The sequence below is a fragment of the Ostrinia nubilalis genome, chromosome 4 (assembly GCF_963855985.1).
Source record: "Ostrinia nubilalis chromosome 4, ilOstNubi1.1, whole genome shotgun sequence".
In the NCBI taxonomy this organism is placed as follows: Eukaryota; Metazoa; Arthropoda; class Insecta; order Lepidoptera; family Crambidae; genus Ostrinia; species Ostrinia nubilalis.
Genome location: NC_087091.1, coordinates 9991045 through 10011482, shown reverse-complemented (window position 1 = coordinate 10011482; position 20438 = coordinate 9991045). Strand labels below are relative to the sequence as shown.

The window sequence follows — 20438 nt, the reverse complement described above, 5'->3', positions numbered from 1 at the left end:
AGGTTTGTCAATATAAAAGAGAACATATTATTATAATGTCCCTTAATCGCTCTTTGAATCCAATATAAAGACATTTTTGAACAAATTTATAACTAGGTAGGTAGATAATAATTCAACAGAAAAAAATATTTTTTACCCGTCTGCGAGACGCAAAGGAGTGATGTGTTTTTTTTATTATTTTGAAACATAATTTTAATTAAATAAATAAATAAATAAATCTTTGGACAATTTCACACAGCGCCAGCTAGCCCCAAAGTAAGCAACTTAATGCTTGTGTTATGGGTGCTAGCTTAACGGATATACTACTTATATACTTATATACTTAAACAAATACTTAAATAATTCTACTGTTATTAAAGTCGCATCCGTTCTTAATTTAACTTGAGTTTCCAAACATTAATAATATTACATTCTCAGATTAAACTATGTAAGTAATAACTAAGGAAATGAAACTAAAATGACACGCAAAGTATTTAACTAACCTTTTTATTCCTCAGCTTGTTTTCAACGGAATTTAATTTGCTCTTTGATGAAAATCTTGGCTAGAAAAATGTTTCAAAGATGCACTACCAAACTGATACCTCAAGTACAGTTGCAAAAAAGAACAAAGGATTAAAGTTGAGACCGTCGGATTCTTGAAGATTAAGGCTTGATTCTGCTTCCTTCTTTCTTATGCTTGCACATCCTGTGTTTTATAAATTTTATAATGTAAGTAATATGAATGTGCCGTGAATTCTTTTTTCCGTGAAAAGCGGAAGCGAGGGCGCACGGCAGGCTGAAGGGCCATCGAGCCGAGGGCCTCCGAGTCGCATGCGCCTCAAAGCAACTCTTTCCTTGTTGCATTGTGTCGTGATCAAAAGCGCAAGAGACACCGGCATATATTTCTCATAAAATTAAGATTTACATGCGGAAAATGCAAATGGAAATGCAAATACTTGAGATCCTGTTTTGAAAAGAATAAGGAAGGTAGTAAACATTTCGTGCATTAAATAATCGTACCGTCTCGTTTATCACAAACGCGACAGTAAAATGTTTTTGATTACTTAAGTGCGATAACTCATAAAGTTGGCCCCTACCCGTATTATTATCGTTTTAAAGACCATAATTAGAATTCCCTTAAAAGTATTTCAATAATATGTAATTCACGATTCACGCTGTGACAGATTTTTTAGGTTTCAGCTTAACCCTACGGTGGTCGCGCTCTAAAATATTACGTTAATGGTCGCGCGGATTACATGCGTAAGCCATTTTATGGAGTAAAAAAAGAAGACATCTCTTTATAAAAACATGTTTCTTTATTTTTTATATTTATTGTTATGTATTAGTTAATTAAATAATCAAACAAAGAAACCAGCAGTTCTTCTCAGTTTTTATAAATTAACCAACACATAAAAATCATCATTTTTCATCAAGAAAATGTCAACTTTGGCAGTTTAGAAATTATTCAGTACTAATTGCACTTATTTATTAATTAATTATATTTTGAACAGGAGATACAGGCCATCATGGAATGATAAGGACAAATAAATTTGTTGCACGAATTACAAGTATTTCCAGTACTTTGATTTCGATTTCATCCGCAGTCAAAATAGCGACCTAAAAAACTCCGCTGTGATGGTTCTGAGTTAGATGGCTAATCACTGGTCTGAGAAACTTGTTCTCTTATGGAAGAATGTGCACTTCTTCATCAGAAACCGAAGAGTCGCCAGAAGATACGCTTTCATTGTCAATTACTTCTAGCCATTCTGCAATTTGTGCTTTTTGTCTATTGTTCATGTTTTTTATCTGAAATACAATGATTTTCTTGAAAACACAAATGTAAATACATACCTATGCCGTAATTATTTATTATAAAGCATTAATTTACACTAAAAATGCAAAAACAAACACATTAAATAAAAAAGGTAACTTAAAAAATACTTACGTAATTGGTCGCGCGGATTACACGGGTAGACCATCGGCATTTACGGGGCTCCTGCGACACATCCACAAGCGACCTGGCGCTCATACGTCATTAAGTGTAATCTTCGACTATGCAACTTAAAGTACACGAAGTATCAAAACGATCGCGTTGACCGATTTCAAAATATTTGACAATTTGCACGAGTGGATTACGGGTGTAATCCGCGCGACCACTGTAGGGTTAAAAGATTTGCTTGCTAAAACAAGTTTTCAAAGAGATCTAAAAAGCATTAGACCGGTATCAAGTTATGAAACTGATGAGGCTCGTATTAAGTTGCCTCCAGCATGCAAATGTCTTGAATTTTTAATTACTTTATTTTAAAAGGATTTCGAGAAAATAAATTCTCGGTAGAGTAATGAAAGTCTCGTTTAACACTCGTTCCTGTGCTTTGCGCACCTCCGCTGAGGGACGGAACAATTTTCCGAGGTGGAGTGGGCGGAGGGGGTCGCGTTACACAGTATGAATGTGCTAAGCATAACTAAACGTAAAGTTGTTACACGCGACAGGGCTAAATGACGTCTGGCTCCCGACGTATTTCAACCGTCATATTATTATAGCGACTATTTCGCTTGTAGAACGATTCTTTCGCACCTTGCGCTGTAAAATTTTACAGGATTTTCTTAAGTCGTAACTTTAAGAACCAAAAACAGTTTTATATCTCTGTTTGCTAGGCAGTTGCCGCTTGTGCTTTTTTGTCGTACAAAGTCGACATTTGAAAGCAGGAGCTTAGAAAAACAAAACGGTAATGATGATGATAACGTTAAGGTTTAGGAAGTAAGTAAATACATAATAATAATATGTTTGATCTCTTTGATGAATCTTTAATTGAAATGCATTAAGACCAAAACTCTTTGAGATGTCGTGGATAGAATTAAAGTAAAATCTACTAAGCAGTAAACAAATTTGCTCACGGTTCGGATAACACGTTTTACTGAGGTTAAACGTCTTTCTACAAACCTTAATTCAAACTGAGACGGTACAAAAAACGGCTAAGTTCGAGTTACTATGAAGAGAGTTCCGTACATTTTCATTTCTAGGTACCTAGCAGTTAATTTATGTATCTTACTGACTGTAATACCGAAAAATTCCTTTTGTCTTCGCTGTAAACATCTTTATACCTACCGTTATTTTTCATTATTCACACAAAATAAATTTCTCAATGAAGTAATTTTTAAATGCAAGATTTTCTACGGAACCGAAATTCGCACTAACCGTAAAACCTCAGTGACATCAAACGGGATTATTAACTTGTACGGAACCCTAACACTGGCTGCCTTGGACCAGACGAAAAGCACTTTCAAAATTATTTGTGCGCCCGCCAATTTTACAACCATGCTCATTTCTCAATTCAAATTAATTAGGAACTTTGCTCAGGGTGCTGTTGGCGGTAGGATTGCCGATCAACTCGCAAACTTGGTACGGGTAATGGTTGATTTGCGGTGCGAAATGTACAAACATACGCAGAGGAACACGCCTGTAGCCGGCAGCAATTAATAGTCGTGTATGTACAGTCGAACATCTAATTTTATGTATACTTTTGTTGCAAAAACGCACGTAACACAACAACAAGATAGTTATTTCATTTTTAGCGTTAAGAGTCGCATCTCAAACTAATTTGAAAATTATAAATAACTTGACAGGTTCATCCAGTGTCTAAGTAGCTCAGTTGGAAGAGTTATCGCCCGGCAAGCGGAAGGTCGTGGGTCCAATTCCCGCCTTTGGCAGTTCGATTTTTTCAAGTTATTTATAATTTTCAAATAACAACAAGATGTTATAGTGCTTACCATAATATGCCATAATAGTTCGTGACACCCAAAGTAGCTAATAAGTTCGCAACACACCTTTGTGACAATTGGAATAAGGTTGTGTTGTCTACTTTTTGGCCACGTTGGGTGTCACGAAGTATTTGACGCTGACTGTACCATACAGTATCGATACAGGTTTAACGATATGTAGAATATAACCACTGTAAATTGTGCCGTGTATAACATTTTGAATTTAATTTTACACGAACAAAGCTTACCGAGAAAAACTAATTGTTATGAAATCGTATTCCAACAAACTACGGATTTAATAGAGGGAATTGTACGCTTTCAGATGGCATTAAAATCAATACTTAATTATTCGGTGTGTTGAATAGGAGCGCAAAGAGGAACGTTATTATGAAGCACCTAATTAAATTAGTAGCATCGCTGTATTTCCGTTTATTATTATTTTGATTATTTTCAGCTTGAGCTTAATTCCCTGATGTCTTTCTTTAAGTTATAGCTATCGCGTTTGACTACGAACACAAAAGATATTGAGTAGCGAATATAAAAAAAATAGTTAGTTCGTTCGTTCGTTTCAGCCGAAAGACGTCCACTGCTGGACAAAGGCCTCCCCCAAGGATTCAGTAAAAAAATAGTTATTATTTTTATTATTTTGTTATTAAAATCGTTATTTAAAATAATGTTCTTTTGTACATTATTAATAAACATAGACATTATGACCGTGACCGTCTATTCCCTGTCTACACCGTGACCTGTCTTTGACCGTCTATTTGTTTTGTCACCTGATCTTAAAGGTTAATTAATGGATATTAAGTTACCTTTTAATATTGAAACCCACACCGCATGAGAGTGTTGCTGACATAATTATATTTATATCGGAGACACAAAAAGTTTCTGAACGTCTATCAGAGATATTTTCAGCAACTAAGAGCGTTGAGAAAAATGTGTATTAGTTACTTTGTGATGAGATACACAAGCTTGAAATGTTACTTATGTAGGTACTAAAGATTCACAGATAATTTAATGGGTATTATTTTTGAAGATCCACCTTCCCCAACTCGACTGGTCAGGCAGCATGGAGAATTGGAGAGTGTAAGCCAAATCCTCAATTTGTTGCTGAATTAGAGAGAGCGTGCTCCTGCAGACCAAATGATCTGATCATGTTTACTGTCGGACTCCTGCAATATAAACCAAATGACCTGATGATGTTTATTTTTGTCGTAGATATCGGATGACGATCGCATGTCGCTGACGACGGCAGTGTCGGACGAAGAGGACCCCGGCGAGAGCGCGATGAACTCTCCCTACAAGGGCAAGCAGACCGGCGCAGCCGCCGCGTCTTTCAACTGCACTGGTGCCGTCAGGAAAGCTGGGTAAGTCTTATTTTTAAGGCACTGAATTTTCACATCAGCAGTTGTATCTTCTCGGCCACACACATTGCGATAAAATTCGAGCGACAGCGAAGTCTAACATTTCAAAAAAGTACCGAAGTATACGCGACTACTTGGCTACGCATTGCAATAGCGCGAATCTTCGAGTTATTGCCATATTGTGTGTGGCCTAGGGGTAATATGTCTATGGTATTTTGTGACTAAAATAAATAGTCTGAGATACTGTCGATTTTGTTTATGTTTGCTTTGCCTCTAGTCTACTTTACAATTAATACAAGGAATATAGGTAGGTACATACCAGTATGAAAGAATACAGTAACAACAGGTTACTTTAAATAGCATTACTACTGTAGAAAATAATGTGTAAAATTACTTATTCTCTAAGGGATGGATGTCTAGAAACTTTTAGAACTTAGCAAAGTTGGTGAGTACTAATATGTTCATACTATTATTCTCTAATAACACCAAAAAGTCGTAAAACAGATTTGCTGTCGTAGGTACTAAAAACTAATGATTACTTAAATTACGGACGTTAACATCTTTCTATATTATTATTATTATTTCGATAATAACACCTCAAGCAACTTAATATTCCCAATTCACAGCCCAGCTTTAATTAAATACTTAACTTTTATAGCGAAATTCACATTTACGATGAAACACAATAGCGATTCAACGCAGCATGCTACTTTCAGTATCCAAGCCTATGAACACTTTTAACTTTTAAATGGTGACTGTATTTCGAATAGTATTAAAAAGTCCACTGCAAATTCCGCAGATATTGTTCACAACCCGCAAGGTAATATTTTATAGACTCGTTTTTATAAGTTGAAGCTCAGAGTTTTAAGAGCGTTTACGCGAAGCGCGGCGTTTCAAGGGGCATCATTGGAAATGATTCGCGCGCGGCGTTTTTTAATAGTTTTCAAATGTTTATAGCAAAACAATAACAATGAATTAAATATCGTTTCAAAGTAAATATTTTAAAGAAGATGTTGTTTTATTATATTAAGCTATTTTTATGTTGAATAAAGGAAGAATATTGGTGAAAAAATCACTTTGATTTTTGGGTATTTCACGTTCTTTTAATTTGTGATTTCTTATTGTAAAATGCTTAAATCTAAAAATTTTCTCAGATAACTATTTTCCCAAGGATCTATGCTATAGGATATAAATGTTTGTTAAATCGTTTTCACAGTATTTTTATAAAAATTTCAGCTTGTAAACTGACGCTAAAGTGGAAATTTACAAAACCTGTGTGGACTTATCTTGATAGAATTCTTAAATACTAAACTAATCGCAATATTTTCTCAATTAACTATTTAGACGACGAAATTGCCTAACTATTTATGCCTATAACATTTTTGTAGTATTACTGGTTAATGATTGTAACGAGTTGAAAAAGTACTGTTTTTGCGCCAAACGGCGTAAACGCTCTTAAGTTAAATATTGAATAAATTGTGCAATTTCAGTTAGAATGCGTTCGTAGAAATCACTAGAGGTATTTTTCATAGCTGTTTGAATAAGATATAAATCATAATTTTCAAACCCTTTTCAAAACATCGTAGATTTGCTGAATTTTTCACATAATATCTAAATTATCTATTGTGAACGTATAATACCTACATACATTGGTTTGTTCAATTTACCCTGTCACCTGTATAAATATTGAAATACCTCCACAAAAGCGTATTAGAATTTCAATAGCCCATACATTAGAATTAGAATCATCGTATAACAATACATGGTCCATTCGAAGGACCTAATTTAATTTGTCTTTTCCTTTGAGGGTATCCCTAGGATCATGAGTCCCCTTGTTTATCACATTATTATGGGATATGGCAGGGACCAACTGACACGCTAAATTATGTCATAAAAGGGTTCGAGGGAACTCCTGTTAGTTGGAACGATAAATTGAGTAAAATGCTATAAAAATTGGATGCTGTAAAAGGTTACGCTATAACGAATTTATTGCCGATAATTAAATAATATTCTCCACGAATAAAATCAACTCCGCATTGATAAAACTACCAACCAACATTATTCGAGATAATGGGTTATCCATTATGGCTTTTAAAAAAGGCTCTTTGGTAATATTATCCCATCCCCCACGCCCTGGTGCATTTTCACGCTCGTATGATAGCAAACAAGAAGTTGAATAAAATTCTTCTCTCTCTGAAGATTTAAAATAAATGTAAGTGAAACAAGAACCGAAGGAAATAAAGGCGATGTCGTATACCGTCAACGAGTTTCTGTTAGAAAAAGCTTACGGCGTCCTTTATGTTCCTTGAGGCTACAATTTCTCTTCCATGAATCCCAAATGACCGGAGGGAAATCTTAGCCATGACCCATTCAACGGGGTTGTAAAAGTCAGGTAAGTATGAGAAGTCTGGGGGAGAGACACTTCAGCGAGGCTCCGCAAACTTTTCAGATAAAATACTTTTAACTGAACCACGTTCGACATCAATTATTTTATCATGACTCGCTAGAGTACTTACATAGAGTATTGGATTTGACTTAAAAGCCCAAACTGGGAAAGCCCTTTTGTCGGAATTTTGATTAAGTTTGTTCGTCCTATTGGCAATTAATTTTCTATAACTTAAATTAATATAAGCGAGTCAGCGTCCCGATAAACTGTGAGTTCAGCGGTTGCCTAACTTTTAATAAATCAAGCTTATTCACCGTGCTTATTCAGATTAGTAATTAATTTGTGCATTAAAGGGTACTATAATATATGCGTGACATTCATTCTGGGGTTTGATTAATCGCTGTTCTCTTTACCTTACGCCCAGTAAGCTGTAATTTCGTGAATAATGGCAAAGTAAATCAAGATATAAATCACATTCCAGCAAAAATACTATTTTCTTTTAAAACTTCTGATGTTATAAGAGTATATTTTCTCTTTCTCATAATAAATAACGGATATCCCGCCCAATTGGTAAACAATAATAGGGACCTACCTACCGATTTTTCCTATAGATATATATGGAAAATATAATGTTTTATGTATGAGTGTCATTTAAAATTTTCAGACTACACGATCATTGCAGCTTGCCAAAGCATTTTCCCGCAATTTGGTTTAAAAAATAGCAGGTATTTTGCGTAGAGTTTTCATCCCGCAAATTTACCACATTATTTTGCGTAATAACGCGTAAGCTTTATGCAAATTTTTACTTAGCTTACCAAAATTCTGATGAAAGGCAAAACGGCTCAATGCTCCCAAAATTTGTTACTTCAATAAAACACTCGAATTTATGTATCGAAGGATGCCAAAGGATAATTTTATCTATTTCGTTACTCCAATAATCATGGAAACAACCTACTTATACAACTTGTTGAATAATGATCAGATATTGACTGTATTTATTCCAAGGGTTTCTGGTTATCTAATTTTATTTGCAATCCGCTCTTCGTTTAATTTTAAAGGCATTTCAAGACTGACGCTGAAACTAAAGGTAAGTTTAAAAAAGCAAAGTAAGCTCTCTCTTTGTAATCAAGTGATTGCAATGGCGTAGGTAATCCACTGTAGATCGCTTTTGTGAATCACCTTATTTTATAACCCGAAATCTTTTCTACAAAAACGGTAATTGAAACAGTTTTTGCGTAGTTGTAGTTTTCAATAATTTAATCAACAAGAATTTTATTTAAATGTAATACGTACTTTTTCACTAAATTTATTTATAGCATTATGGTGAGATTAGTTATGGTGTTTACGTCGTAGTCAATGTCAAAATTATATCACTTTTTCAAATTTTGACATCTTACGATGTCGTACACAAAACGATAAAAATTTTAGTAAACATTGGTGATTCATCCAATGTTATAGCAGCTTCAAACACATAATGTTCACACGTTTACTATGTCTAATAGTGAATCATCAATTTCTACAATTTTCCATGTAAGAACCGATTTCAAAGTGTCCAAGGAGAAGGGACAAAAACGAGCGCCAACTCCGGTGAACGTTATTATATGGGCGATGGAAATCCTTGGCAAAAGGACGCGGGGAGTCCCCATCCACAAAATACGGTCCCTCATAAAGAAACACTTCGTGCTGCCTTGCAGAAAAAGTGATGTCGACAAGAAAATTGACATGACCGTTATGTTCGCAGTTTACTTTGGCATCCTCGAGAAAGCGAATAATTTATTCTATCTGAAAAGAACGGACCTCCTATTGAACGAATCAAAGACGAAATTAACGAGCTGATATTTCGTGATTTACATAAGTATTTGTCGATACGGCTAAACATTGTAAAATATGCTAAACAATGAATAAAAATCGTATTTGTCCTACTTTCCGTTATTTCTTCTTTACATTTCCTCTCCTTCATGTATAAGACCAGATGCTTAGGGTGTGTTATGTCAGTAAATTAATTACTCTTACCTTAGTTTCACAATCGGGTATTGTTATTTGATTAATTATTTAGATAGCGCTAATTTTATGTATGAACATATTAGTATTTACGCAATCGGTTAGATGTTAGTTCATTTAATTCAGTTTCAAGTAGATTCAATTACTGTAATTTAATAATCAACGTAACACATCTGTTATTTAAACAATTTTCCGCGTATTTACATCGAATTTGAAACTGAGCTTGAGACCCAAAACCCTTGATTTTAATTATTATTATAATAATTTCGAGTAAAATCAAGGAAGATTGTTTCATAGGAAACAATGAAATAATTACATTATCCTACTTATTTTTTCCAGGGTTTACGTATTAAAATTCTTGTTGAAATACTTCAATAAATAACGTTATTAATTTGTCACACTTTAAATAAGTTGGATTAAGTATTGACCGTTGGTTGTTACTTGTTATGGGTACCTACTCGTTAGATACTTTTACATAATTATACCAATCTTACATATACCAATGATTTACTCGCAATAAAATTAAATAAACTTTATGAAAATTTCATTCTCCGCACAGATTTTTGAGCGTGAAGAAGTGGTTGCTCCGCAAGAAGCATCAGATAGAGCTGGCCCGCAAGCGCGGCTGGAAAGGCTACTGGGTCTGCCTCAAAGGCACCACACTCCTTTTCTACCCGTGCGATTCCCGCGAGGGCCGGTCAGTCGAAGCAGCACCGAAGCACCTGATCATAGTCGACGGGGCAATAATGCAGCCGATTCCTGAACACCCGAAAAGGGACTACATTTTCTGCCTGAGCACCGCATTCGGTGACGCCTACCTGTTTCAGGCACCTTGTCAGGTAAGCACAACTTTTAATAATATCGAGGGACAGTTTCGCCGGTTTGGATAAAGTTTCAGACAGCTGACATGTAACGGTTCACAAATACAGTACAATTTACCGGTGTGCTAAGTTAAGCCAGATATTTATTTGTCTCTAACTCTGGATTTGTTTAACGAAAATGTTAAGTTAATCTGGCAGATACGTTATGATAATTTAAGCTATCAGGCACTTTATTAGCAAGCGATGAAATAGGCCCAACTCATATTTGACATCAAAGATTCATGCTTGAAATAAATTTATTTGTTTGGAAGACAGATGGAACAATAAAATGTATTTCCACCAAAGTGATACCATGATTTTTAGAATCAGATGTATAAAATATTATACAAATTCTCTGAAACTGAGTTAAAGCAGCATACATATTATAATTATCTTTTCTGAGATACAAACTGAAATCATTTAAAGCCACATTCCTGTTCAACTTATTTTGCTCTGAAACTTTTTGTATTATGTGTATTAAATTTAACTTAGTAATGATATTGCTCGCTATATTTGCCGTGGTTCAAAACTTTGGGCAGAGCGGTCGAAGTTATATCTCCCATGCTCAGTCAACTTTGACGTCAATGGCTAGTTAGGCAATGCATTCCCGTTCCCCTTTACACTAAACTTGATAGTTTAAAACTATTGCCGTGGTTTGGAAGTATTTACCTATTCCACATTTGGTACGTCAGTTTAAACTGTTGTACAACTAACCAGCCAACCAACAGATTGTACAATTCCCATCGGAGCAATGTATTGCTGCACTATGATAGAGTTATTTCCGTAGGTGGAGTTGGAAAATTGGGTGAACAGTATACATAGTGCCTGCGCCGCGGCATTCGCTCGCCACCGCGGGAAAACTGGGACACTTCATCTGCTCCAGGAAGAAATATACCGCCTCGAGAAAGCCATCGAATCTGTGAGTACTTTACTTTTTATAAACATTTGCCGTAATCATCGTGGAAGTTCGAAATAGGAAAAGTTTATTTAACTTCATATTTTTCCAACATTGCTAATCCATCGGTATTTACTTTTAACTTCTGGAAAGATCGAAAGGATTCTTAAAGTTTATTTTTATTGTGTTCCAATATCCGAGATCTATTAATTTGTAAGCTTGGATTATATTTCGATAACCAGGCGATAATAATAAGTGTATGTAATAAAGTTATATGAACTTGGTTTACAATTCTCACTATCCAAAGTTACACATGCCATTATTACTGTTCCGTTATTATGTTGGTATGAGTTCGTCATAGTTTATCGTCACTAACAATTTGAGCCAAAGTCAATATAGCTGGAAATGAAAACGTGCTGAAACAAGAATACTCACTGAGATATTATGCACAGCTCGACCCTAACTGCTGCGCATCGCGCATCGGTCTGAACTAACAGAGGCATTGTTTGACTGGCACGAATCTCTAACTACCTTTGCAAATCTATCTCTTCACGACGCTCGACTCTATGCCAACCTCGCAAGGGTCAATTTCAAATGCTAGCCCCGTTTCTCATTGCACGCTATAAACCTTCGAGTACAACGTAGCGAGGCGAAAAGCATTCCCCATTTATGCAGATAAATTTATTGCTTGTACCAAGCTCGTCGTGAATATGTTTACGGGCGAGAACTTCTTTCGACCCCCTCCCTCACCAAAAATTGCTGTCGCATCCACGTTCATTTTAATAAAATTTGCAAGTACAGCGGCAAAATAAGGTTTCGTTCCATCAAAACAGGACGGGAAGAAAATTTACATGATCCTATGTAGAGCGTCACAATCGCTTATGCAACTCTCGAGATTAGATCGCGGCTTCGTATCGAACGCATTTCATCAGATAACAATTCCTATTCCAGTTCTATTTCCAGCACTCCAGCAGGGTAATTTACATAGGTATCACAAATCATACACAGATAACACAATAAGGTGGAAACCAACGTTATCTGTTATTTTCATGATTAATATTTTAATAAATCGAGCGCATATTTAATTAGTTTTACTGATTAATCCATTGATACAGGCAGCCGTTCATTTTCTCGCTATAGTGCTTTTGTTAATTGGAACCATCCATTAATCAAGTACTAGTACCGATGTAATTTAATAATGTATTATCGTGTATTATTGAGGATTATTTATTAGATACCTGTAATAATACTTATTTATGTTTTTCATTAGATATGCATTATGTGGGTGTGGTAATCCGAAAAAAATATGCTCAATTGCTTATGCGTGAAGTAGTAAAGAACTTTATATATTTTTAAGAATAAAGTACTTCTTAAACAATGTAAGTACATGCCATGTCTCTTGATCAACATATCTTAAATACATTCGTTTGTTTCAAGTGGATTTATACTAGACCTTATATCCACTTATGTTGGTCCTTCTATCCAGGTTACAGATTAAATTACAGGATCTTAATCAAGTTATCCGACTGAATAGTTAAATTAACTGAAGCATTCGTCAAACGCAAGTGCCCTCAAAGACGTGATAGGCATAATATAGCCATCGCAACGCAGGCCTTGTGCGGTCGGGAGCAAATCGCGCCAATTTCGACCCCGCCGGGTGACCGCAGCACGCATCAAAGCCTTTGTGGCCGCTACCTACAGCCATCTACAACACATCCACCGCACACCATACATGCCTCGTCGACCGCGCTAACTACCCGGTGTAAATAAGGGAAACCGACACGTCCTATCTAATTCGAAACGGCATTTAACAATGACAAGTATTTACAGCTAGGTACTTACTTTCCCGGGTCGTCGGCAACTTTGTTTAAAGTAGGTATAGTTCCATTCGAAACAATCGAGGAAAACTGCCGAAGTACACCTACGAAGTTACACACGTATTCTGATAAAGAAAGTTGTATAACTTTATTACATAATTCGAAACAGACGTTGTGTGGAGGAAATCACACCAATTTCGGGCCCGCCCTAAGTGACCTTAGCACGCTTCAGAGCTCTTGCGGCCGTGATACGTGAAACTACCCGGTGTATGAGGAAAACTCTAATAAGATAACTGCTGTGCGGCATATTGATACGAACAATTCAGACTTTTTGTCGATATAACAACAATGTTGAGACAACATTAACAGATTGCTTAGTATGGCAATAATTTTCTTTTACACAATATAATTGAAAATGGTCTGGATTAGCCTCAGATCATTCTATGATCTGAGGGATTAGCTATCCATAGAGGCACTCGTAAGTACCAGCTGTCATTGAATCCTGTCTTTCACAACTGTGAACAATTACTACTACTAGAGAGTTCTTAAATACGGCACTATTTACTAAAGATTTTATTTAAAATTAAACGTTTTAACACTTTACAAATACTTTACTATAATCACTATCGACTCAATAATAAAACAGCAATCAAGAATTTTAAATAGCTTTAGGAACTGTAAAGCATCCTACTTATAGTAGACTGCACTAACTCAATGGAACATTCATGAAATAAAAACATATTGCCGACATTGTTACATGCACATAATCAATCCTCGTCGATACTAGTTCGTGGAGACTGACCGCAACGCGAATCAAAGCCTTTGAGGGCACTACAACTACAACGCAACCACACTAACTAGCCACGTAAATACAGACCAATACCATATCGAAATGATAACGAAGTTACGAACAAAGTTGAGGTAAACGAATTTAAATTCTGCAGCAAAATTCAAAGTAGCGTAATTAAGGTGGGACCACATGGTCGTAGTTAGAAACAATCTATTTTATCACGCGCGATAGTTATCGCAGGCAGGTGGGCACGCGCCTATTAATATTCATAGGGACGTCAACCCGCGTCCGAGTGTCGAGATATTCAAAACAAGTTACAAGGAACGCATGCCTGATCAATGTTTCAACGAAAAGTTGGATACCACTGGCGAGTGGTGACTAGAGATGTAAAATGGCTGAATCTGACCGGTCACGGTTGTCATAAACCATAAAAAATCGGTCATTTACTGTCAATTTGACTCAAATATTACCTACTGTACCAAAAATGCAATTTTAAATTAAAAATCGTTTTATTATTATGAGAGAATAAGACGGCATCAAAGTTAACATACGGGGCGATGCAACATTCCCATTTCGCATATAGTGCACTGATCGAGGTGCACTTATTTTTTCAATTAGAAATGGTAAATGATGTTTAATTGTAATAATTAAAAACCACTTTTTTGATTCAATATGGAAGTAGGTACTAAACATTTACTGAAATCAAACTTAATATGATCATTTTTTACCTGTAATGACCAGTTTTTGACCAATTTTGACCAATTTGATCGTAAACGACGGTCAGTCAAATTCCGCAACTATAGTAATTTTCAACACTAGTGGTGACTGTGAATAACGGGATCCCCAGCCTTCTAGTCTGCAACGGTTTGTATTGTTGCGTAATTAAGCCCGTGATAGTTTCACTGAGTTCGAAAGTTAGTTTTGAAACGAGTATTTTTTCAGCGAACCCGTTTGGCTGATGCTTGGATTGTTTTGACATTGTATATTTTTACACACGTTTTTGGAATATCCGTCGAAACAGATACATTTTAATGAATTTTATATGTACTTTGTATAGAATTTTTCGCTAGCTACTTACTTACCTAACTACTTGTGGTTATTTTTGTAAAAGCTATGAAGTTTGTATTTACCATTAATCAGATCAGCAATGTCTACTCAGAAGGAAGTGAAATAGAAGCTGAAATTTTATTCTATTTTCCTGTTTTTCCTATATTTAGAATTTTCTTGTTAAATTACAGTTGAATGATCGCGTTTATTTACGAATAAATTGTACCTTTAACACCCTCATATAAGTTGTGTAATGTTTTTAGGGCATCCATAAGTGATGCCCTAGAAAGTAAGTTACCTTACCTAGTATAAAGAATAGAGAATGAACCTTTGTACATGGGATATCACATATCAGATAGGTTTACCATGAAAAATGGAAGATCTAACGTCACTAAATCACCATTAACTCCATACAGGATCACAAGCTAAAACACATGGCCGACCTGCAGCAGTCCGTGGTGTCAGACCCAGAGACGCGTGCGCAACTCGCGGTGCAAATGCTCCAATGGGAAGAGAATCTTGAGAGGCTGCACTGTGAACAGTTCCGTCTCAGGTGCTACATGGCCAGTCTTCAGAGCGGCGAACTTCCTAATCCTAAGGTAAGTTATTAGAACAATTTGTTATTTTTGGAGTCGTCGAAATTATTCTTCTAATTATAAGACTTCCCCAAGTGCTGCATGAAACGTTTGCTCCCAATTCAACTTCAGTCGATAAATCGATACTTCTGCCGAGCGATATGATGGACGGGAAAAAATAAGTCTAGTTTAACAACTTCCAAATAATTATCTTCCCATCTTTATCCCGTCTTCGGACTTATCAGTCGACTTATTTTATTATACCCGACGTTTCGCACAATCGCCTCGCCAATAATGACTTCCGGTAATATGGGAATCTATAATTTATCACGCGGGAATAAGGCGAGGGTGCGTCAATCGTGAAATGATTTCATCAAGGCTACTGAGAAAGGAAATTTGTGGTACCGCTATCAAATTGACAGTTCCGCTGACCTCCCGCCTCCCGGCTGGGGCCAGAATCTGTTACGTCACGCGACCCATGTCACGACACGTCATAAATGGCTTCCCAACACACGAATAATGAAATTGTCTACGATTTTCTCGGAAATAGGTTTGATCAACGGATATTCCAATATCCTTTCGCCTTTACCTGCTATTTTTAGAATAAACTCAATTTGGCGTGAGTCATTAAACTGGGGCTTTTTGCATATGTCGGCTTAGGGTAAATTCTTTTTGGGCTATATGTGTATTTGGAGGGCATGCCCCTTAATGCCAGACTTGAGTGAAGGTCGTCCTGTTTTGGGGTGTTAAGAGGCTTACTTGAATTGTAAATTTAATGAGATGTGCTAAAGGAGGGGTTTTTTGCAGAGTCTCCTCACACACGTGTCCCGTGGTACGAAGAGTACCCTGAACAAGCTGGGCGTGTTCACCGTGTCGTCTTTCCACGCGTTCATCTGCGCCCGATCGCCTTCGCTCCTCAACAACTTGCTGGCTGGCCGCGGCGCCACCAAGCGGCGAGCGCCCAATCTTTCCCGATCCAACTCTGGGTCCAGCAGGCGATCTATGCAGGTTTGTCCAATCACCAAGATATTTCAAAGAAACCTTTTTAGATATTTTGACTGTAAATAGCAGTAAAAAGATGTTGTAGTGTTTGAAATCCCATATTAAAGCAGAAAAATGTGTGATCAAAGTTTTGAAGTCACACGAACGTAGTCGTAAGAGTCCACAAGTAAGTAGTACACAGGTTTTTTCTGTCTGTTATAAAATATGGTGTAAGTTGCTCTTGCTTTAAGCAAATTAATTCTAGTAGGTAGGTCACAAGCATAATTTTAATCTACAATGTACTAGAAACCACGCCTAAAGCCAATTAATCCATTGTAATCCAATATACCTATTACTCTTTGCGATTTATCATAATAGCGTACAATTCTGCTTATTAATTACTTCATAATTTAATATTGAAGACCGTCAAAGGATTCGCTGCAATTCATTACGAGCTAAAAGCTTTTCCGGTCAGTAGTATTTGATTTCGCAGTAAATAATACGTGAAATTATTACTTTGAATTAATAATTTCCGCTCGAGAACCGAATCATACATTAATACCCTTTTAATAATAATGATGCGTAATATTTGAACTTATTTTAATTTCTACTATTGACTTCCATTTTCTAGAAACTCCAAAGAGTATTTGTATAAGTCATAGCCCTATTGCATTTATTAAAAGAAAAGTTTGTGTATAGTACCAAAAATGTACATAATAATTTAGTAAATGTACCTTTTTCATTTAATTTCTAAAGAAAGTAATTAGGATCAGGTGATCAAACACACAACGTTACCAGAATACTTTCAGCGTTGCCAGACGTCCCGATTTTGGCGGGACGTCCCGATTTTTTAATCAAATTTAAATGTCCCGCGCGGGACAGGCTCGGTCCCGCTTTTTGGAGAGAGACACTCACTTCACCAGAGCCCCGATTACGGTAATTTTTAACGTCTCCAATACAGACGCGCTTCTTCGATTCTGCGATACGGATTGGTCAAAACAGTTGACGTCAGCTGTTTTGACCAATCGTATCGCAGAATCGAAGAAGCGTTAAAATTTGCGTAATCGGGGCACTGACTATTGTTTGAAACGCCATATTATTCTAAAGAATAAAACTTTTTTAATTTCGATTTTTGTTATTTTTTTCTTTTGTTATTCTAAAGACGAATTTAACGATAGAGTAAATCTGATTTAAAATATGATTTTTTTGTTAAAATACATTTTCTATGGCTACTTTTGCTATCTATTGTCACGTAAACGTAATTTAAAGTCAAATAAAAAGATAAATATTTGAAAACCTTTGATTATATACGTTTTTTTACTATGTCCCGCTTCTGGCAGAAGAATCCCGCTATTTTCACTCAAAAAGTACCAAAGTCCCGACTTGGCGAAAAAAAAAACTGGCAACGCTGACTTTCCTACAGCACGGTAGGTATTACCGTGCCTACAGTAAGTACTCCTAAATTTGTCTTTAAATGTTTGTGTTATGAGCATAAAAAATGTAGGGTCAAAGTATGAAACAGCGATAGCAAAACATTCCCATCGGGGATCGGATATACGCCGACGGACTGTGTTCAAGCTTACGCGCAGCTCTGTAAAAGACTTCCTGCATGAAAATCAAATCGGTGTAAACAATTTGCGATTGAGAAATCACGTCACGTCCACTCGTAGCCCATCCAATCGGATCCGGGCTGTGATGCGAAATCACAATCTGCAAGTAAGCTGACACGACGAGCTAGATAGCTTGGCTTAAAAGTTTAGGTATACGATATTTTAAAGCGTACGGATGCCCTATTTATCAAAACCCAGTCCACGAATGTAATAAATCAGTCTCCTCCAACAACACGACTGTTTAAACTCATTTCTTGGTACCGAGAAAATTTATAGGCTTCCAATATTATTACCTTAATGGAAAATTCCATGAACTTCGTTTCACAGACTATTAAAATTTCTTAATATGTTTGCAATCATCCAGGGATTATGTTGAAGAAGTGAGACGTTACCAACCCCGTGTATCTGGAGGACATGTTGATAGTCCCCTGGGAAACCAACTGTAAAATCCGGGTATCGGAATTCTCGACCCGAGATTGTCGGGATTTTGAAAAGTAATTCCAATCTCAATTGAGGAATTTCGTTTGGGATCACGAATATCAAAAAGTAATATAATTTTTTATTGCTTCAAATACTTTAATTCTACACTCGGCACAATGGGAATAGATCAATGAACAATTAATAAAATATGTGTATCAATACTAGTTAGTTTCTTGAAAATAATCAATTCAGGTAAATTCTGAAGACTCGGTAACCATTTCTAATAAATATGTTTCAGTGTTGAATATGTATTAATGAAAGGTCAAGTTCAATCAAAGACAGAAGTAATTAATTTATGAATTGAATAGTAAGTCCCTTGAATTTCTGTCTGCAAATTTTGTTTTGATCAAATTACTTCTAAATGTTTTTAAAAGGTTGTAGCAGTTTACAGTGAAATTCTTGAATCTTTTGTTACGTTATTTGCCAGGATACACCGTCACAAGTGGGTAGGTACTTCGCTGGGAGTTGTCCGGACGCCACGTTCAATTAGTGAGCTAAAATCAAATTGGAAATGCCAAAGTAGCGTGGCGCGGTCCCTAATCTGGCTCGAAGGTATTTCTGTCACGAAAAGACACTATTAATCGCAGGCCGTTGGATGGTACCGATTGCTAGTCATTAAGTGCCTTAAGTTTTAGAAACTCCGTAAGCTTATTAGAGTAGAATTCCTGTTATTCTCTCTCCCAAAGCTTTGTCGCATTGATTTTGAATATGTCTTTGCCAATAAAGTTGTTATTTTTATTTTCGAAATACCAATGTCTCTTGAAAACCCGTATTGTACTCCGGTGATCCCTTTGTATGCTTTTGCAACATTCGTTTTCGCTATCCCACCTTTGTTATGCTCGGATCACTCGTCAGCCAAAACATCTATAATATTTCACAAGATCTCAGATTATTTTACTTTAGTAAGTAATTGAAATTCAAATCAGTCGACTACTCAAGAAGATTACAGAGTATAAACTGCCGATAGCCACTTAACATTTTAACTAACTGTATATCTACGGCTGCCCGCATCAGTCGATACAACGGAACACCTTTACATATTTATAAGCACAAATCAGCATGCCCTGAACTGAATAAGTCAACATCCCAAAATCAATATCGATACAAAAGTTCGTTTCCTGAATAACTTGTTTATTATTTGTGGCATTTGATTTGAATAAATTGTTTTACTGTGTGAACTCGACCGAGAGAGATCTGAAAGCAATATAGTCTGATTATGTTAAATTATGCATCAAAACAAAAGTGTAGGCGTAGGCTGTTAGCCGTGCCTAGTCCGCGGGACGCGCCCGGCCGAGCGTTCACACAGAAACAAGAAACTCAGTTAAGTTCTTAGTTTATCGTATTAACAATTATGAAGTACGCTCGCTCTACACCCTCCAGCTACCTCTAAGACTTTGGAGCTAAAGGATATCTCGAGTTAACTCGTAATCTATGCGGGTATATGAGAACGTGATACTAAATGGATGAGGGCATGGAGGTTGATTAAATTTAAAACTCTATCGTTTTCAATTCACCCATTTTGGAATGAAAAACGTATCAGATTTATAAATAAGCTTCGTAACATTTAATCCTAGATCGAACGGACACAATCTACGGATTGATATTGACGTTTGTTTTGTGCAAAAAGTGTTTACCCGGAATTAATCCTGAATTCAGCGAGCTTTTACGCTGCAAGCTGTAATTTGTGTATCAAATATTTAACGGGCTGGACTTTCGTGTTCAGAGCATTGAACAAAATTCTTTTCGGAAATGTGATACACCGAGTAGTAAATATTTCTCCGCAAACGGAATTCTTCATGCATTTATTTTTTTCACATGTATTATATTAGCTACCAAACTTTAATTGATTTAAAAACTAACCATTATTTATCTCCTGTTTTTGTAAATTACCTAC

General features: G+C 36.2%; 1 protein-coding gene across 1 annotated transcript in view; it reads left to right on the top strand.

The window, feature by feature from the left end:
• Positions 1-20438, top strand: part of LOC135071065 (protein still life, isoform SIF type 1) — a 125735-nt gene that overhangs the window by 76784 nt on the left and 28513 nt on the right. The window contains exons 22-26 of the mRNA XM_063964811.1: positions 4957-5105; positions 10049-10328; positions 11137-11268; positions 15315-15497; positions 16281-16481. Coding sequence (XP_063820881.1) covers positions 4957-5105; positions 10049-10328; positions 11137-11268; positions 15315-15497; positions 16281-16481 — 945 coding nt within the window. The remainder of the gene's footprint in view (positions 1-4956; positions 5106-10048; positions 10329-11136; positions 11269-15314; positions 15498-16280; positions 16482-20438) is intronic.